The sequence below is a fragment of the Neofelis nebulosa genome, chromosome 15 (assembly GCF_028018385.1).
Source record: "Neofelis nebulosa isolate mNeoNeb1 chromosome 15, mNeoNeb1.pri, whole genome shotgun sequence".
Taxonomy (NCBI): domain Eukaryota; kingdom Metazoa; phylum Chordata; class Mammalia; order Carnivora; family Felidae; genus Neofelis; species Neofelis nebulosa.
This window is the reverse complement of record NC_080796.1, coordinates 25,238,223-25,259,059: the sequence shown is the minus strand read 5'-3', so window position 1 is coordinate 25,259,059 and position 20,837 is coordinate 25,238,223. Positions and strand designations below refer to the sequence as shown.

At 46.1% G+C, this 20,837-nt stretch overlaps 1 protein-coding gene across 6 annotated transcripts in view; it reads left to right on the top strand.

Annotated features, from left to right (window-relative positions):
- Positions 1 to 20,837, top strand: part of ASTN1 (astrotactin 1) — a 303,122-nt gene that overhangs the window by 113,845 nt on the left and 168,440 nt on the right. For all 6 annotated transcript variants that reach the window (XM_058700150.1, XM_058700151.1, XM_058700154.1 and 3 more), the window contains exon 2: positions 1,222 to 1,409. In XM_058700150.1, the coding sequence (XP_058556133.1) occupies positions 1,222 to 1,409 (188 nt within the window). The remainder of the gene's footprint in view (positions 1 to 1,221; positions 1,410 to 20,837) is intronic.

Below are 20,837 nucleotides of genomic sequence, written 5' to 3'. Positions count from 1 at the left end.
GAACATCATTTGTGCCCTCCTACAAATAGTGAAAGATATTTATAAACTCCATAAATATTCAAAATTGCTTCCCTCTTTATGGTGCGGTACTTGATGAGAATACTATTCTAAATGTGTCTTATTAAATCTTTTTTATGTCCGTGGAATTATTATTTTTTTTGGTCAAAGGTGATAAATTTTGGGAGAAGAAGCCATGCCTTTTAAAAAATGAACTTTTATAAAGCAATGCATTGCCAAAGTGTGCTCAGCGGAATATTAGTTCCCTAGGGTGGTAATAGTTGCTAAGGAAGAAATGATTTTGAGGCCAAATGAAGTTTAGGAAAGGCTGGGCTAATCAGGTCTCTCTGTTGTGAATTATCTCATAGCTTCGATGTGATCTTGCTTAGGAATATTAGCAGGAGAGACCCATAATAGCATACTTCTGTACCAGTAGCTTAGCACCTGCAGTGTGAAATGCATAGTAGGTTTTTGGTATTTTGTTGTTAATTGTTGATGATAGTCCGGTGCCTCCATCTCGAGCCTTGAGAGCAGGTGAGTGCTTGTGTCTGTGCTAAGGGCCCAGGTTTTCACCACCCCCTCTGTGTGTACCAGCTCTGCTCTGCAAAACTGAAGAGAAAAATTAAAGGGAATTAAAAAAACATCCCTGCCACGGCGAGTATTACACATCTCCAGTGGGCTATGCAGCAAATGATTGTGGTTTTAGAAATATTCTGTCAGCCCCAGTTGCTCTGCAGTAACCTCCCAGGACTGTTCCAGACGTGCCAGTTCTCTGCACAGTAATTACCAGCTCTTTCCTTGGTAGATTCACTGGTGTCTAGGAGTAATTGCTAGGGAACTCACATTTTCAAATTTACAAGAGGCAAACAACCTTCTATTTACCTCCGGGGTTATCAGGGTATTCAAACAGTGCTGGGTAAAGGATGCTATTGATCATAGAAATATGGGGAAGAGCTCAAATTTCCACCTTGGTGTTTTTCTCAATGGGTGAGAGTCTGGCTCACTCGATTATGGAGCAAAGATCTAGGGGGTGGATAAGTCTCTTCTTCTCGGGGCCTCTTCCCTTCCTGGAGATTTGAAACCTGACCTAACCATAGCTGGAACCCTTTGTCGTCTTTAGCTGACACCGGCTGATTGGTACCATTGCCTAGGAAGAAGATGAATAAGAAGATCCAGATTGGGCCAGTCCGAATTCTGACCTGTGCTTTGGTGTTTGTCCTCTAGAGATCTCAGGAAACACAGAGGACATCCCTCTGGTGCGCTGGAGGCAGCAGTGGCTGGAGAATGGCACTCTGCTCTTTCACATTCATCACCAAGATGGTGCTCCCAGCCTCCCTGGACAAGACCCAACTGAAGAACCCCAGCATGAATCAGCAGAAGAGGAATTGAGGATCCTGCACATCTCAGTCATGGTAGGAGCAGCGTGGCTTTAACCTCTCAGGCCGTAGCTTATGTTATCTTGACTTTAAGAGCCTTGGCGCCGTGAACGTAGCTCTACGAAACTCACTCCACAACGATCATTGATCACGTTAATAAGTAAATTTCCCATTTGTGGGAAGTGTCTCCACCTGGGGTGAAATATAAGTGGTAGTTATTTCTATACCACCGTTACCCACCTGTTCTCTTTGGGAACATGCCTAGACATGGAGTAACTTTTACAAACGAGAATATCAGATGGTGGCAGTGGATTGTCTTATAAAGGCGTTCTTCAACTAGTAGATCAGAGTATCTTGTAATAGTTGCTCCATAAATGTTTGCTGAATGACTGAATTGCCAAGCTGCTTGCTGCTACCAAGCCCTCTCTCTCCTCTTCCAGCCAGGAGAAAGTCAACATTTGGCTTTCTGTCCTCTTACAACAAAGGGCATATCAATAGGTATTTGCCCCTCCCTGTAGCCTAGCTCAGAACTGTCACCATCAGCCTCCCTTCTCCTCTTCAGAAATTTGAGGCCTCAAAAAAAATGAGAAGATTCTTCCTAAAATTCTAGGAACTTGTGTTCTAGAATCTCACTCGAAAGTAGATGGTACAGTGACAGGCAGGGGTTTGGTCTGGTGGTATTTTGTGCACTGTTGTGTTCTTAGCACTCAGAACAATGCATTCACATAGTTAATGCTTAATAAATATTTGTGGAAGAAATGAATGAATTTCCCAGTGGGCATAGACAATGTCTGCTTCCCTTGGCATCTTATATATTAGTATGGTATTGGTAAAACCAACATATCGTCTGCTTCTAGGGAAGCCTGAGAGCAGGTTGAGGCCGGACTGATTATTCATGAGCCATATATACAGAAGGCATGGGCTCTTTCATGTTTACGAAACTACATAAAACCAATCTAGGTCTTGATCTAAACTTTATCTGTTACTCTGATACCAACACTACGTGCTGTTTGGTTTTGTTTATCAAATTGGGAGAAATTGAGCACACTTCAGATACGTAAAAATTCCCATTATCCAAATATTTGACATTGAAACTCTTTCCATAAAATCTCTGATGAAATCTCAGAATGTAAGTCTTCCACTGATCTCTGCACGAATAACTAGCTTGATAGATTGCCTGCATATACACAATCTACCTTATTTAAACTATATGGTCAAGAAAAGAGTCCTTAAGAGCAAATGGTAAACCTCAATGTTTAGATGTGCTGGAAGGCAGGCAGGTAAATGAGATTGCCATGCCTCATATTTACAAATTTACTGAGGTTTCTAATATGGCAGTTATGGTACTTGTACATCCTTAATTAAAGACTAGCATTTCCTCTCTCAGGGAAGATTGTCTTCTGTCATGTAGCTTGTAGTTCCCAGAGAGCAGTAAGATTGGGCAGATCAGCCGAATCAACCCTGGCATTGACTGGAGTGACAGATGTAGAGGCCACGTTGCCTTCACATTTATGATATGGTCCGACTGAAAAGAAGGGCACAATGGTGGATTTCCCCCAGCCATTCACATCTTCCCATCAATGTGAAAAGCAGTCGTCATTGTTCTAGATGGTTTTTGTTTTGTTTTGTTTTGTTTTGTTTTGTTTTGTTTTGTTTTGTTTTGTTTCTTTTGGTCTGAGACCATTTCAAAGAACCAGTCATCATGCCAAGGAAATGTTTAGGGTGAAACGAAGTGTATGGAGATTCTTAAGGACTAATACTGGGTATGATTGTATCTGAAAGGCCCTGAATATAGATGGTCAAGACAGGCAACGTATCAGAAGGTGTGTTTGGTGTGGGGCTTGAGGGAGTAGTGGGAGGATCCATGGAAAGACGGTCTAATGCTGGTCCTCGTTGCTGCATCACGAATCTTAGTGTAGCAAGGATCCTGTCTTCAAGTATCCTGTCCTTTCTATCTTCAGAATGATGTGCTCCAATAAGTTCTCTAGAGATGTATATACGTGGGTATTGTGTGTGTGCACATGCATGTGTATGTGCACACATAGATGTATGTTTGTGGGGGGTGGGTGACCGTGGAGACAGAAATGTGCAGATCAAGGATGCCAAAGGATTTGAGGAAATAGTTTGTGCCCTTAAAATATAACAGTCCCTATGAGAAGCCCTCCGTTACTAATGCTTTGTTTTTTGAGGCCTCCCCCCACCGAGCAGGGATTAATGGACCGTGGGCGCTGAAATGGAAAGAGAACAAAAGTCAGCCTTCAACCTGTGTCTGAAATTTTTCCTTCATATGCTACTGGTCACCCATAGACCAACGATGACATTCTGTCTTCCAAATAAAATGGAAGAGATTCTTCCTTCAGCTTTACTTTACTTTATTCTATGTTACTCTTCACTATGTTATTATTCATCAACCTTGCTGGAGGGGGCAAAGGTTAAAAGAGCATGGGCAGGGGGTGAGGGCAGGCAAGTCTTGTGTTTGACCTCTTGCCTGTGGATAGGCCCCTGTCTCCATGAAAAATTCAGGAAAGCCTTTGACCTGTGCAAGCAAACAGGGACCCCAAGGTGAGGTGAAGATGTAAGGACTCCCTCCCGTCCTTGGCAAAGACGCGGTGGTCAGGAGAGTCTCTCCGAGTCCAGCTTGCTATCTTACCTTGCCCTACTCCCATTCCATGCCATACGCTCTCGCGCACTGCCTCTCCTGTCCTTAACATTCCATTCTAGACACAGTTTCAAAGTCTAAAGTTGTGTATCTGCCCTCAGCTTAGAAATCAAGCCTGAGGGTATCCTGTTTGAAGATACCGTTCCTAGAATCTCTGATGGCTTCTTCTTAAGAGACTCGGGGACTGGTAGACTTCATCTGATATGCTTTATACCACATCCTTCGGAGGTGAAGTAGGCAGCCATTTGAGGCATCTGGAAAGAGAGCATTATAAATGTCAGAAGATTTTGCAGGCCTTTGACTAGTAACACTGTTGAACAGCAAAATGCACTTACATGAAATTTTATTACCCAAGCCCTGTTGGTTATGAAATAACAATAGCAGAGCTATTTTTCATTAACTGTAATGATCGATACTGATGTGGTTTTCAGTTCGGATCCAAATAGCATAATTTGAAAAAGAGAAAAGTTAAGGTGATTATCAAAATATGAATACACCCAACCTTTTGTCTCTTGTTAAGAAAATGTATATTTAAAAGCTTAACTGGTAATTCTAAATATTTCCAATATGTGCAGAGGGAATTAATGGTTCTGTGACAACCTTCAAGTTTACATTTCTCTGATTTTGTGTTTACCCTTTTCCCATCCATATTGCCTCAATGCAGGGACCACTGTTTATTTTTATATTTTGCATTTACTGTGTTTAGTTTTAAGCACAAAGTATAAGTAATGAGAGACTGAAAGGCAAAGGAATACCTTTTTTGTATCCTTATGACACTCTGTGAATGAGAATTGGCGAGTCCTTGTTTCCACTGCACCCAGTGTAAGTATAACATCGGTAAAATGGTGGACTTGAGGGAAACCAGTACCTCAGCTGGGGACTTGGCAGTTGAAAACTTTGAAAACCCTTTTGCTTTACTTATTTTTCAATCACATCCTAAAATTTTTGAATTAGTTTTTCCAAAGAGGTACTCTTTCCCTCCTGACATCTTAGATTACCGCGTTGAGGGTCAAACAATGTATTGTAACCTCCAGCATGATTCAAACTGGGCGGAAGAGATTTATTGTGAATCTTGCAAGGTAATTGACATTTAAAACTACTGAAGCACACAGGGATACTCTTGATACTCTTTTGCAAACTCTTGAACAAGTGAAAGCCAAATCATCGAATGGAAATCAGTTGTGTGAATTTAAATCCATAAATCAGAGAATTGTTCAGTTATAAGCACATCCTTTACTCCACAGCATAGAAGGTCAGGTTTTAATATGACTTTGGTTTTTTTAATGTTTACTTATATTTAAGAGAGAGAGAGAGAGAGAGAGAGAGCGAGCTGCGAGTGGGGGAGGGGCAGAAAGCGAGGGAGACGCAGACTCCAAAACAGCTCCAGGCTCCGAGCGGTCAGCATAGAGCCTGACTTGGGGCTCGAACCCACAAACCATGAGATCACCACCTGAGCTGAAGTCAGGGGCTCAACCAGCTGAGCCACCCAGGCACCCCTAACATGACTTGACTTTAGATATTCAGACTCTGTGGGTTTAAATTTCCATGTTGTACTTTTGCTAATTTGTCATATGATCTACATTTTTCTTCTTACGGTATGCAAAAGAATTGAATGGTGCATAATAGCACTTTAATGTATTATCTATATATTTCATCTTTGTAATTAAAGATGGCAGTGGTAATAGACTTCCTATATGCGTATAGGTTGGTTAAATACAGTGTTCATAGCAAGTAACCTTTCAAAAATCCTTCAGTTTGGTATATATATTTTGCAGTCATAATTCCTGCTGGTAGGTAAGCTTTCGTAGTTCAGCCCTCCTAGGCGCAATTCACAGTTGTGTGGAAAAAAATAATGTTTGAGCGTTTGTCTATCTCCCTGGAGATTTGGGGACTGGAGCCCATCAGTGAAGCCTGGGTCTGCTCAAGACCACTAGTCCCACCTCTGTGGGGCCCATCGGCCAGTGTCTGCAGGTCCGTGTGGCCCTCAACTGCTGGCTCCTCAGGTGTCTCCAAGCACCTTGTCTCTGGGAGCTCCAGGTGAGCCCTAGACACGTGGTTTTCCTTTGGGAGAAACAGCATAAAGAACCAGATTCAGGGACAAAGGAGGCCACAGGTGTTACTGTGGGGTCCCAGCATCCAGGAAATAGAATGGACACTTTAGAGAAGTTGTATCCTGGGGAAGTAACGGCTGGGCCGGGTTAGTACAAAGCCTACAGAACATACCTATGGGAGCTTCCAGGACTGTGTTTCCACGACCGTCGCCAACTTTGTGCCAGAGGACCCATCCTTGCTCTCACTTGTGCATCCTCGCTCAAGTTCAGTTCAGCTGCCTATGCATCGTGTGTTACTTTGCTTGAAGCTGTCTTCACTGCACTCGTAAAGCTCAGCCACGTTTAAGGGCAGAGAAGAGCATTTCTAAGTATGGTCATTGCTATGTGCCGTCAAGGCCATCGGTTTATTATTAAGTGTCTGTGGGCATAGGAGAGCTAGATGCTTTTTCTGTCAGTCCCTTTTGCCTTCAGCTAATCGGTTACAAAAATTCATTAGCAAATTCGTTAATCAGGGTCACTTTTACATCTTCATTGTCAATTTATATTGTTTGCTTAGTTCAACTGAGGATGCCCTATCCTTCTTTTTGATCTTTAGAAAGAAATGGAAGGGCACCTGGGTGGGTCAGTCAGTAGAGCGTCCGACTTCGGCTCAGGCCATGATCACACAGTTTGTGGGTTCAAGCCCTGTGTTGACAACTCAGAGCCTGGAGCCTGCTTCAGATTCTGTGTCTCCCTCTCTCTCTCTGCCCCTCCCCCACTCATGTGCATGCACGCGCGCTCTCTCTCTCTCTCTCTCTCTCAAAAATAAATATTAAAAAAAATTTTTTTAGAAAGAAATGGAGGAGTTTAGACATGTCTTGTGTTACCACAAAAGATAGAACTAGAGTGATAACAGATTCAGTCCAAAGAACTTTTCTAGCAATTCAAGCCATCCATTATGGGGCAGGACTGACTTGCTGGCCATACTGTCCCCTTGCCAAAGCCATTGTCTTGTACTTGGCCTCCTACTAAGAAAATGGTGGGCAGTTCATAAAATAATAGCAAGATCCCTACAGACAAAACCTCCTCGCACTTGGGTTGTTACTGGCAGACTGATGTGCAAGAGAGGACATGCCAGGGCCCATTTGGGGGCTCTCCCAAGTGCCAAGGGAAGGTTGGTTTTTAAACCTCCCCACTTGGCACCATGGTTTGGCTGTGCCTGTCTTGCCAAGGCGCATTAGGTGCAGGTACATGGGAGTCCATTAGCCGTTTCAGTTGTTGGGCTATTCCCAGTGCTGGCTGTGCTCCCATATTCACATGGGTGTGTGGGGTGGGGGCTAGGATGTGTGGGAAAGAAACACTGGGTTTAGGGTTGGAAGGTAAGCTTCAGAGCCTGGCTTTATACGACGTCAGGTAATCTGCTGACCTTTTGAGAAGCTTCTCACCTCAACTGTGAAATGGATACATTCACTGCTAAGGCTTTTTAGTTTCCAAAAAATGGAGATCCACTCAGGCCTTCTCTGTAAGGGCGTTTGACTATAGTAACTCACATGGAGGTAAGGTAGACAGGAATCTTCTCTTTTTTTTTTTTAATGTTTATTTATTTTTGAGAGAGAGACAGAGCACGAGCGGGGGAGGGGCAGAGAGAGAAGGAGACAACAGAATCGGAAGCAGGCTCCAGGCTCCGAGCTGTCAGCGCAGAGCCCCACACAGGGCTTGAACCCACGAATCATAAGATCATGACCTGAGTCGAAATCGGATGCTTAACCGACTGAGCCACCCAGGCGCCCCTACAGGAATCTTGTAATTAAAAAAAAAAAAATCCTCAAAGTAGAATTTCATGAACTCTGGAGCTGAAAGGTTGTGCAGGATCTGGGAGTCACCCTGTCAGCCCCCAGCATCCACGGCTGGTTTGTGGTTTGGCTCTTTGACGTGTCCCTCTTTATTGTTCCCATTGCCATAAATTAGCTCCTTTGTCCAGCGTACTCTGTAAATCTCATCCCCATTTTGATGCTTTTCAATGTTTGTACTATCCATTTATTCATCAAGTCACTTCACCTGTGACCCCTGGGGACTTCTTGCACCTTTACGTGTCCATCCCTGTCCCTGTGGCTGCCAGATTCCCTGCTTTTTCCCACCTCCCCTGACTCCTTAGGGAGACAAGCAGAGGGAAGCTAGTTACCATAGTTCTTGTTTGTTGACAGCTTTTTTCCTCTCAAATCACCCCGTGGGAGGCTATAACCTTAACCTTCTCCCGTTGGCTGTGGTTACAGGAAGGTTGGCTTAGGTGGCACAGAACACGACTAGTCCTGTTCCAGGCCCAGCTCGGAACCACTTTCTTTAGCAGAGGAGAGAAGCCATGATCCCATGATTTGCTTGTTCAATGCGACGGGCGTGCTGCAGGGGAGCCTGGGTGGCTCAGTCGGTTAAGCGCCCCACACTATTTTCGGCTCAGTTCATGATACCAGGGTCATGGGATCAAGCCCTGCATCGGGCTTCATGCTGGGTGTGGAGCCTGCTTAGGATTCTCTTTCTCCCTCTGCCCCACCCCCACCAAAAATCCCCCGAAAAAACACTACTCTAAAGTACTTGTGGTATATATTACCGTATGTTTTATTCTCATCACAACACCATGAGGTAGGGATAATTATCATCCCATTTTACAAATGAAGGGACCAAGGGCCAGAGAAGTGGAGTAACATACCTAAACTCAAACAGCTGTTAGGTTACACAGCCAGGATTTAAGTCGAAGCAGTTGGCAGAGTTCAGACTCTGTTCTCTAAGAAGCACCAGCTCATATTCTAGCCAGTCGTGGGTGCCCAGTAAGTATTTCTTACATGTCCTTTCGTCGGTTTTTGTTTTTTTGTCCACTTTTGACTGCTGAGCCTCATCTGATGCTTTTCCCCCATTGTTGCTTCAAAACCAGTAACTCTGTGAGCACTAGGACCCACAAGCAAGTTGGAATATAGATCTTTCTTCCTGTGGCTACACCAGACAGCTAACCCCAAAAGCTCAGATTCCGTTCAGCTTGGCTACACCCACCTGCTAACCTTGGCTTCAGCCACACCGCCTCACAGCTGGCTGCGGGCTTATTGGCAGGGAAGGGAAGAGGGCAGTTAGGGACTTTTCAATCTAAATTGTGAAAGTCATATAACAATAAATGTAGGCTTTTTCAGGTACATACTTTCACTTCTTTGCAGTTTTTAAAAACAAAAAAAAAACATTTTAAAAGCATTTTTGACCTGTCATTGATTTAAAAGAAATCATTGACTCATTCATTCATTTAGATATGGATTCTTTACCAGTATCTGTCAGGCTAAGGAGGTAGAAAATTAATAAGACAACCTTTTGCTTTCAAGGAACATTTAATGATATTATTAACACTTAATATTGGAGGATGGCCTTTGGCAGAACTGGGAGGCAGGTAGAGTGTCTACCTTCTTTTCCATTTCTTTATTTTTTTACATCCTTTTTACAGTTTTGTTCTTCTCTTTCCTGAAGCTCATGGAGACCTTAAGCTGCCCCCATTTCTCCAGACAGCAAGGAGAACAGCTAAGAGGCCACATTTTCATGGTACTATTTTTTAACAACATGATGTAATACTCTGTTCAGCAATTTAGCTCACTTGATATAGAAGCCAACAAATTTTAAGTACTTAGTTCCAAAAATCTCTGAAGATCCTTTTGAAAGCGGGAGTCATAATCTCTGTGGGGTTTAAATCGATAACAAGAACTGGTGATACTCATAGTAATGAAGCTAACATTTTTACTCGCTGAGTCCCAGGCGACGTATGGGATCACTTTCATGCATAATATCAGTCCACTCTCTAAAAATCTAGTGAAATAGATGGTAATTCTCCCACTTTTCAGATACGAACACTGAGACTTCGAGAAAGTACATCACAGATCCGAGGTCTTATAGGTGGAGCCAGGATTCAAGGCAAACGCATCCGACTCCAGACTTCATTCTGCCGTGACCGTGCCGCTTGCTGGCTTCAGGGTCAGCCAGTTTGTTCAGTTTTCCAGGCTGTGGGATAATTTTGCTTCCTCTGGCTAGCACAGTAGAGATTCTTCACTTGATGAACATTGGGAAAGCTCATAGAGAACTGGGCAAGGAAGGTGCTGTCATGATGGAGTCTCTGAGCTACATCAAAGGGTGAAGATCTACTGAGCAAACGGATAAAGCATCGCAGAGAAGCCTGGGGTTGACTCTGGACAGAGGTCATCGAGAAGCCAAGACTCCAGAGAAGACTATACAGTCCGTGTATTGAACTTCAGGGCGGGAGTTTATAGCAAGGCTTTGTTATCAGAGAGACTGGTTTAAATTCCTGTTCTACCCCTTACTACGTTTTCTAGTGTCTTTGGGTCAGTTGCTTAAAACTCTCTGAACTCACTTTCCTCATTTATGAAATGGGAATGATAATAGATTCTGCTTCTTAAAGCTGTTTTGAGGATTAAATGAGATGATTCTTACTAAGCACTTCCTACAGTGCCTGGCCCGTGGGAGGTGCCCAGTAAATACGAACCAGGTAAACCCTTGGGGTGCCGGGCAAGCTGCCTGTAACCATTCCGTGCGCAGTGTGTTACTCCAGGGCCCACTACCTTACGGAGCCAGAAAAGCAGCTGGGATCATGGCAGCCCCTTGCAGGAGTCCTGGAGGAGTTGTGCTCAGGGGCAAGACTGAGGCAATTAAGGTCATCAGGGCAACAGTACGGGCCCCTTGTGAAGCCAGGATGTGGCCGTGTACATCTAGGGCATTGTTAAGCCACTTCTGTTTCACTGTTTACAGGGTTTCCTAGCAGCTATCCTATGGTTTGGGAGGACGATCCCAGCTCCAAATTCCCTGGAAGAACTTCACTAATTTATTTATTTATTTTATCAAACCAAATGATGTCATTATGGGAATTTCTGTTCTGCTGAGGTATCTAAGAGTGTTGTTACTCACGTTCACGATGGGGAAGAGAAGGCATGGACTGATGGGAGACGTTTGTGGCCAGCACTGGTGAAAAGGCTCAGGGTTCTTTGTTGTTTTTAAATTTTTTTTTTAACATTTATTTATTTTTGAGAGACAGAGAGAGACAGAGCATGAGCAGGGGAGGGGCAGAGAGAGAGGGAGACACAGAATCCGAAGCAGGCTCTGAGCTGTCAGCACAGAGCCTGATGCTGGGCTCGAACTCGCAAACCACGAGTTCATGACGTGAGTTGAAGTCAGACGCTTAACCGACTGAGCCACCCAGGCTCCCCAAGACTCAGGGTTCTTAATCTGAAGGCTGTTATCTTTCCTCCAGCTCATGCTGCCTTCTTCTTGCCTTCTGCCCATGTCTAAAGTTTCGTGATTCTTTCACTGACCCGAAATTTGCCTTTAAATCTGACCTCAAGCCTACACTCAATGGGTGGTTGGTGGGGACAGAGTAGCTTTGGGTATAGTGGATGTAGGCAGCCATGTGCCCAGAGACAGAAGCCTGTGTGGGCAATGGCAGGAAATCAGGCCACGGGTCTGTAAAGTGCCAGATGATAAACACTTGCAGCTTTGCAGTCTGTTTGAACTCTGGTACAACTACCCAACTCTTGCCATTTTATAGTGCCAAAGTAGCCATATGCAATAAGTAAATGGATAAATGTGGCTGTGTTCTAATAAAGCTTTATTTACCAAATAGGCAGCGGGCACCATTTGGCCTAGAGGCCATAGTCGGCTGATCCCCATCTAGTACATTCTCTTTTGTCTACAGCGCGTAAACAGACTGAAATCTTAACAACTTAGTGGAAGTGTTAGGGTACCATTTGCAGAGTGAAAGATAATAGTTTGCTCATTTTAGTCAGACTCCTATAGATTGATTATAATTGTCACTTAAGGCAGACATTGACAGAGATCGTTCTTGCTACAAATTCAAGGCACAAATTCAGGTGAGATACAAGCATATTAGCCTCTCCTGAGAGGTATTGATGGGTTTAGCGAAGACAAAGTTGATGAAAACAAAATATGCTTAGACTTGACAAGGGAATTATAAACAAGGTATGGGTTAGGAAATATGCAGTTTTTTTTCCTTCCCTATGAGGCTGATGGCTCCTGCTTGGTTTCGATTTTGATATACACAGTAGACTTTTGTGAAATGTTTAGATAGGTTACAACAGCCCCTTATACAGAAACACCTAATGTTGGTGGACATGCACGCAGAGAAGTATATTACGCTTCTAGACAGGTCATGATACATTTGGTCTGTGATACGTAAGGACTTTACATCTATTTATTTTTGAGAAACAGAGTGAGACAAAGCGTAAGTGGTGGAGGGGCAGAGAGAGGAGACACAGAATCTGAAGCAGGCTCCAGGCTCTGAGGAAGCAGTCAGCACAGAGCCTGATGCGGGGCTCGAACCCACAAACTGTGAGATCATGACCTGAGCCGAAGTCGGACGCTCAACCGACTGAGCCACCCAGGTGCCCCTATACTTAAGGACTTTAAGAGTTAGTGGTGGCTGTCTGCCTTGCTTATAAATAAGGCTGAAGGTGGACGAGGCATTTTGAGAGACCTCACCTCATAAAATCGCCTTATCGCATACCCTGTCAAGTATGAGCCCAGGTTCATTGGAAGTCTTGCCTGCATGAGAGGCTGATGTCAGTAGCTCTCCTCCAGATTGCACAGGAGTCTCCGTGGTACATCCGAGGAGGTCGGGAGCTTCCTGCTGCTGCCTTGCTATTTATGATTCTCCTGATACCTCTGTCACTGCTGCTGACATCCACGAATAGCAAGAGATGAGTCAAATAGCCTTCTAACTTGGGCGAATCAGATGCTCAGCTAATTGATATATTGAACTGTGGCTGACAGCAGTGAGTGCCTCATGGAGAAGTATCTGGGCCTTCTGGGCTTGGCTCCCAGTCCCGAAGTTTGCTTAAGGTGAACTTAAGGGGACTTCTGCAGCCCCCTAAAGCACCATGGCCATAGGAGATCCCTAAGAGATCAGACAGCAGGTGTTTGTTAAAGGGCTCAGCCTTTTGTTTCCTCCCTTCCTATATTCTGTCTGAGCAAGAAGGTGGGAGAATTTGGGACTGAGACGCATAAGCATTTGGGACGTAGAGGAGTGAGTGTGTCAGAACTTGACCTGTCTGGGCCTCAGACACATTCTTACGAAGGAAGGTAAGCCGCCCTACAAACAAACAAATGCAGGAGGGCCTCCCAACGGTGATGTTGAAGCATCCCAGTTTGATTCTTTTTATTCCCTAAATGATGTGGCGTGTACACACGCAGGTCGCCATCCCTGGGCTTTCAGCTGGCCGCCTCGGGGGCTCTGCTGACCAGAGCAGGCGGCCTCGGCACCTGAGAGTTCCAGCCTGTCAGAACATAGCCACCATCCTTGGACCCCGCCTGCGGTTGGAATGGGCAGCACCAACGTGTCCCCGCTGGGGCTCTGCCCGGAACTCCCAGAACAGAGTGGCGCCACCAGGCTGTGCTCCCCTAGATGGCATTTTCTCTTCTTCGCTCAACAGTGATACATGCTGGGCTGGGGAGACCAGGGGAGCATTGAATTAGAAATCAGGAGGCTTTGCTTATGGGCCTTTTCCCCACAAAAGTCTGTGAAACTGCAGGCATATGTCTTCACCTGCCAGAAGCCTGTTCTCATCTGCACATGAGTGTTCTTAAAACTTTAGGCATTCGGATTGTGCCACGGTTGTTTTTTTGTTGTTGTTTTTTTAATCTGCCTTGGTATTTTCTGAATATTTTTATTTACATTGACTGGCTTTTCCGGTTTGAACTTGTTTTTGCCTTAGATGAAAAGGCCAACAAAACCAGGGGTTTGATGTTATCGTTAATGATATCGGTACAGGTTAGGAAAAATATTATTTTATAAAAGAATGAAATGAAAACATCCCCTACTTTTGCCAGCCATTGGCATGGCGCCAACTAGGAGCACATGGATGGGCTGTGGGCACTCTGCCTTGGGAATCCCAAACTGGATGACCTTGTAAGTTGCTTCCAGCTCTGGTATTCCAGGAGTATGAAAGTGAAGGACATATGGGACACTAGCAACCCCAGTTAAAACAGACTTCAGAGTAATATACAGAGAAACTGTATTCTGCTCCCTGCAGCAACTCTGTTTTTCTTTTTCCCATTTACGAACGTGGGATGATGGTCGGCGGGGAAAATGGCGGGCTTGTCTGCCTGTAGGTTGGGTTGAATGGAAGTGGTTCTGCCCAGGGAGAGAGCTGTCACTTCCCGCTATGCTGACCTGTCGAAAGGAGTTTGGTGGCTGGGAGCCTTTTCCCGTGGCCCGGTGGGGCCTGTCCTCAGGATTTGCTGAGCCGCTAGCCCAGGGCCTCTTGTACTCAGCCAGCCGTCCTCACAGTCTCCCACGGAGTCTGCCTGGACACGCCCCCACCTTTGCCTCAGGGAGGACACTGGGAGCCTCCTGGGGTCGGCCTCAGAGTGGAGTGGCTCCTGGACCATGGGAGGGAGCACATCGTGGGAAATAAAAGACCACAACCTTCTGCTTGGGGGATTTGGTGCATCTTGGAGTCACCTCTGGAGCACTTGGAGTCCTCAAAGAGGACATTTCTCCTTCTACCCAGAATGACTGCGATGAAACCAGAGGCAGAGTGATTCTGGAAAGCACAACCGAGCCGGTGGTTTTATATTTCTTCCTCCCCTGACGGCCTCAGTGGCCCTGTGTGCTCTCTTCTCAGGACAGCACGTGTACCCGAGAGGGAAAAGTCTGCTTTGGAAGGAAAATTCCTGACAAGATAGTGGGTTCTGCCTTGCCAAATAACGGGACACCTCCCAGACTTCCCTTCCGGGAGAGCTCTCCTGGTTCTCAGAACGGCATCTGGACATGGTCGAGGACGAGTCAGTGCCACCTCTCTCAGTAATGAGAGGCCGGCTTCGGTCTCTAAGGCACTGGAGACCCTGCTGTCTTTCTCTTCCCTGCTTCCTCTTCCACATGCCCTTTGTGAGTTCCTTTGCCTCTTTGATCAAACTTGCATCTGATGTTCATTTTCACCTGATTTCATCTAATGAAAAAAATTGGAGTGGGAAGTGGGCCGTGTAACCATTCCTGTGTGGGACTGTGAGTGTGTTCAAAGGGCTGCGTTTGCCTCCAGAATTTTTTACCAGCGTCTATGTCAAAGGCTGCCTTATCCAGTTAATATCCTTCCACGTCACTAGGGTCGCAGAGAAAGAAGAGTGAAAAGGAGAAAAGTAGTTCTTTCGCTTGAGAATCATCTACACAAATAGTGCATTTTATTATTTGGGGAGAGAGGGATCTGTCTTCCTACTCATTCTTATTGCCCAGGATGCCCTTTTCTGTACCCTCTTACTCACTGCTGCTGCACCTGCCGTGGCCGTGTCTTCCTGGGTCCCTCCTTCCCCTCCATGTGTATGCGTTCAAATCCTACCTCTCTTTCGGGTCCCATTTCAAATGTGTCCACCTGGCCACCTCTCTGCATCATTCAGCTGGAGAGGATTCCTCCCCCTTGGTCTCCTATGGCCGAGCGAACAGGAAAGGCTTCTTTGAGCCTTTCTTATGGCTGGTGTCTGTTTCCATCCAAAGGCAATTTTGATGAATCTTGTCTTCCCTACCAGACTCCAGGATCCTAAATGGCAGGATCTGGTTTTGAGTCTGATTCATCTTTATATTTCTTACAGCTACCAACATGACGCTTCACACAAGGAATGTCCCCAGTTGGTGTTTGTGAAATGAGTAGAATTTGTTTGTATCATGTTTTTTTTTTTTTCACTTGGTCCTTATAACTGCCTCTGTCTCCAGCCTTGGCCTCTCCTACCAGCTTCTGACTTACATATCTGCTTGGGTGTCCCACATGCATTGTGAACAATGTTTCCCCACCCACCCTGTCCTCCCCTTGTGCCTCCCGTGGTGACAGGACCACCAACACCATCACCCAGGATAGACCCCCTTTCCTCCCCCTCCTCATTCATTCACTCCAGCACCAAATTCTGCTCATTTTAGTTTCCAGATGCCACTGGAATCCTTCTGTACTTGTCCCCTCTGCTGCCGCTGGTAGGACAGCCTCCCTCCCCAAACCCCCCTCCGCCCCGCCCCCTCCTCTCACCAGATTGTTACAGGCGATTTCCACCTGTTCACGCTGCCTTCTGACTTGCTCCCCTCAAAAACTTCCCTCTTTCGGGGCTCCTGGTTGGCTCAGTCAGTTAAGCATCCAATTCTTGGTTTCGGCTCAGGTCATGATCTCATGGTTCATGAGTTAGAGCCCCACATCGGGCTCTGTGCTCACAGTGCAGAGACTGCTTGGAATTCTCTCTCTCTCCCTCTCTCTCTCTCTCTCTCTCTCTCTCTCTCTCTCTCCCCCTCCCCCACTGTCCCTCAAAATAAATAAATCAACGTAAACAAAAAACTCCCTTCCCATTGCCACCAGGCTGTTCTTAGCAAAGTGCGGCTTGCACGGTATCATCTTGCTCACAAAACACCTGAAGTAATTCCCTTCGCTCTGAAAGGTCACTTCCCAGCTAACCTTTTCGTGGCCTGACCCTCATCTCGTCTCCTCGGTTTCCACTCTGTCCTAGCCACACTGACCAACTCGGTCATGGTGCCTGGAAGTCCCTTGCTGTGTCATACTTCTGTGATTTCACGTGTGTTTTACTTTCGGCTTACAATGTCTTTCCTCTCCTCTGAGTGGGGTTGCTTCTAACTACTGGCTTTAAAATTCGCCCGTGAGTTCCCTGGAAAATGCCCTGACCCCTTTCCCTTTAGGCAGGGTTGAGTCATGCTCTGCAGTCCCTGACACGCCTTCCTGCCACGGACCTCATCGTCATCTGTGTGTGCGGCTGTCTCCCTGAGCATGAACTCCTTGCTTGGGGGCGGGGAGGGGGTGAAGGTGAGGAGTTCCGCATCTCTGCGTCCTAGCGGAGCCTCTGGTCTTTGCTAGGAGGCCAAGAGGGACTTTGGGAATGAACGGCCAACCCCATGAAGAAGGCTGAGCAAATCCGACAGACAGCTGAGGCTCAAAAGTCCGAGGGCTGAATGACCGGTAAGTGGCGCCATTGGGAAACAAAAGCTGGTTGCTGGTCAGCTCGCCTTCCCTCGTCTTGCAAGACCTTTGGTGGAATGTTCTACTCAGGTCTCCTCTCTGATGGTTGTGGCTCCCTACTCTTCCACTAAACCGTCACCTCCCCTCTTCCCTTCACGTAATCATGGAACAGGAAGCCCAGGGAAGACTACCATACCCACCAGAGCTGGCTAGTCACAAGGCCATCTCTATCCATCTATTCGTCCGTCATCGTCTATGGAATGTTTTAAAATCGTTTTTTAATTGATACTGAGCAAAATCACTGTGAGATATTTTCAGAGTGAAGACTTCGGTTTTGAGTGTTCCAGGGCATGGGTGAAGGACTGGGGTAGTACTCACTAGTGTTATAAATTTAGAGGGCCCCTCCCAGGACCTGAAGACAGGACAGTCCCTGACCCAGCCTCTGGACAAAGCAAATGGCTCGCCTTTCATATCCTCAGTGGCTGCGTTCACACCTCTGCAGTTCTCGGCCACGGTGCCGGGTCCCCATCAGTTGTGAACTGTGGCAGCTGAATCTGACGCTGATAATAGTCACAGTGTCAGGATTTGTAACTGGTTTCCTTTTCTCCATTAGAATAGAGTCTACATTATAAGTGCCCGATAAAAAAAAGTCGTTCTCACTCAGCTTGCATTCTGGTCTGGTTTCTTGACGCAGAGGAAACTTCGCTGGGGTTACAGCCGGCACTGGGTGTGCCTGTGGGGTCTACCCAGTTTGTAGCCCGCATTCGTCATGGTGTGGTGGCGGGGAAGACCGTTGAGAACGGTTGGTCCTGACAGTGTGTGGCCCTCTGCTAAGGCAGATGCAGTTTCTGCACTACAGAACGGAGTTAGCGAGAACTCCTACATCCTACCTGCAGTCACACTCTAGAAGCGGAAAGATAAATGCAAATATATGTGCATACATAAATACAGAAAATGCATATATTAATGAAAACAAAAAGTAAAGCTTTGGTTTCCAGGAGAGAGGACTTTCTTCACACCCTTCCCTTTGTAAAGCACGTAGCAGAGGTTTTCCTATAATTAGGTGCTAATAGATGTCTTATAACTGCACTTAATGTGCTGATCATTTTGCAGTATATACAAATATCAGATCATCATGTTGTACACCTGGAACTAACGTAATGTCATATGTCAGTTATATGTCAATCATAAGGAAAAAATGTGGTGACAAATTTCTTTAACCTCTCTGGTGACGAGACGCGATTCACGCAGAGTTTTGTGGAGTAAGCAAGTACAGGCCAGTTAGTTTTTCTAGAGGAAAAATGGCTGTCGGTTTAAGTGAGGCCCCTGCCATCTCACAGCAGCTTTGCTGATGGCACAAAAAGGTACAAGTCAGAACGAGGTTGGATAAATGGAAGCCATCGTGCTTTCTGGAAGCACAGCTAACGTCCTCTGGATGACGGGTCTGTAGCATGGACCTCCCATCTGAACCACCCACCCTCGTGGGTGAGGATGCTGACGTCCTACCAGAGCTGACTTCTTCCTGGGTGGCTCTGCGCTGAGGGGACCTCTCAGCACTGGCCAGGGAGCCAGCAGAGAGGAGTGAAGATGGGCTCCCCGATGGAGGCCTTAAGTCTGAGTTGACAGACAGCAGGAAAGTCATGTTCTGTGTGCTGTATCAACCTGGCCAAGCCAACCTCACTTTAATTAATCAAGCAGTGCACTGTCCATGCTGAGAATGGGGCTGTGGAAAGTTTTTAAAGTGGGGTCTCTGCCTGCGTGTGTAGTCAGAGCTATGATATGGGACATAGCAGAATTAGGGATTAAAGATTAATTCAGAAATGCCCACATATGCTTTCAGAGTGGGGACAAAACATGTCCTAGGATCGTAGAAATCAAACTCATTTTTGGGAAGGAGAGGAACTTCTGGTGGGGGCCGTGGCGGGGGTAAGGGGCTTAGGCAAAGGGATAGTGAGGGAGGGCAGGTCAGGGGAGGGAGAGGGCAAAGGCTCTGGGATAGGCAATAGGCATGGGCGTGTGTCCTCTCTCTCCCTCCCTCTCCCACTTACTCCTTTCAACCCACCTTTCTCTCTCTCTCCCTCCCTCCCTCCCTCTCCCTTACAATAACACTGAATCTTAAAAATAGAAAAAAAAAATCACCTCTATTAAAAAGTAGAAAAATAAAATCCCATGAACGCGGTGATCTGAATTAAATCATAATGGTGCCACTGGTTGGCTGGGAATGGCCCTTCTGGGGTCAGCAGCACATGCCCGCCCCAGGTACAGAATAATGTCTTGTCTGGAAAGATGATGTCTGTCTCGTCAGTTGCCTTGGAAGCAAGAACCCCTGACTATCTTTGTATCATGAGAGTGTCTCTGGCCAGAGCAGGCTGACCTGTGGATTCACACTACATGATCCAGCCACTGATCAGTAAATCAAAACTATAGCTGAGTTGGGCTTTTTGTCACTTTCCACGGGGTTGGGGTGGGGGGGGGGGCGGGCAGAGGGGTGAGCTGGGGCTCAGCTTTCAGCTTCCCTCTGCTTGGGCCCATCTTTGGCTGGTGAACACTGGGCCTGTGCCCAACGACCTGGTAGAGGTGACTAGTTTCCACCCAGGAACAAAGTGAGCCACGGACAAGCTAGTGAAGAAATCGAGTTACAGGTGTCCAGTTCTGTACTCAGCCTCATCACCTCCCTGTCAGAAGCCAAATATAAGAGAGAAATCCTGGAAAACCAGAGGAACAAAGCTGACATCACGCGGCGATGGGTGGGTGGGATGCCAGGGAGGGAGGAGGCAGAGCAGGGCAATTTTTTTTTTTTTTAATTAACGATGGGGAGGATTTGAAGACTTGACAATGGCTTTGCCTTCAAAAATATAATTAGCCAAAGACCATGTGCTGCTGATGTTGGAGGTGGTAGTTGAAGGAAGCCTGCCCTAATGAGGACGTCAGTGCCTCACTCAGAGATTGTCTTCCCAAACCAGGCCTCTTCTCCAGATTCTGTGCTTGATTAGTTCCAGAGAAAAATTGAATTATAATAATTTTTTAAGAGGCAGAAATAAGAGCCACAGCACTTAGCGCATGGCCCAAGAGGAGACTCTTTTGACTGTCAGTCTTCCCTCTCCCTCCCCTCTTTGATATCAGACAAAGCTTGTTGGCAAGAGTGAAGGGCTTGGAAGATATCTTGGCATAGGATATGCTAATTGCGTTTGTACGTCAGCATCTCTGCTGTCCTTAATTCCTTCGCCTGCTCCCTTTGCTACAGTTCTTCAGCTTTAATATGCATCTTACTTGGATGCCAAGATTGAGTCACAGCTGGAGTGTTACAAGAGCTGTGGCCACGAGTGCCCGTTGTTCTCATCAGCCTTGTGGGTGAAGTATGTTACAAGTGAGAGATCCTTTGTGAGCAGAAAGCTGTGTGTGAGAGTTTTGCTGACTTCTGTATTTGACTAGCTTTGAATGACTTGCATTGGGAGTGACCGTTATCATCCTTTGAGTTTTAATGCAAGACATGACCTGCAGGGCTTTCTCTTACCTTCTTCAGGTCTGTTGGCCAGCCAACTTGTAGGTGACCCGACTGCGATGCAGTTCCTGGCTTCCTTGAAAGTGTTCAAGTCTGACACTTTCTTCCAAGTCTGTTTTCTACATGTGCTGTTATATTATGGAAAACATCCACTGCTCCTCTTAGGTCTCTGATCCCAGACTAAGGGCTTCAGGTGGCAGAGGGACCTAAGTCTGTGTGCACGTATGGCAGACTGTCCTCAAGGAAATGCTTGAACATCTGTACCTTGCAACCCTTAAGACG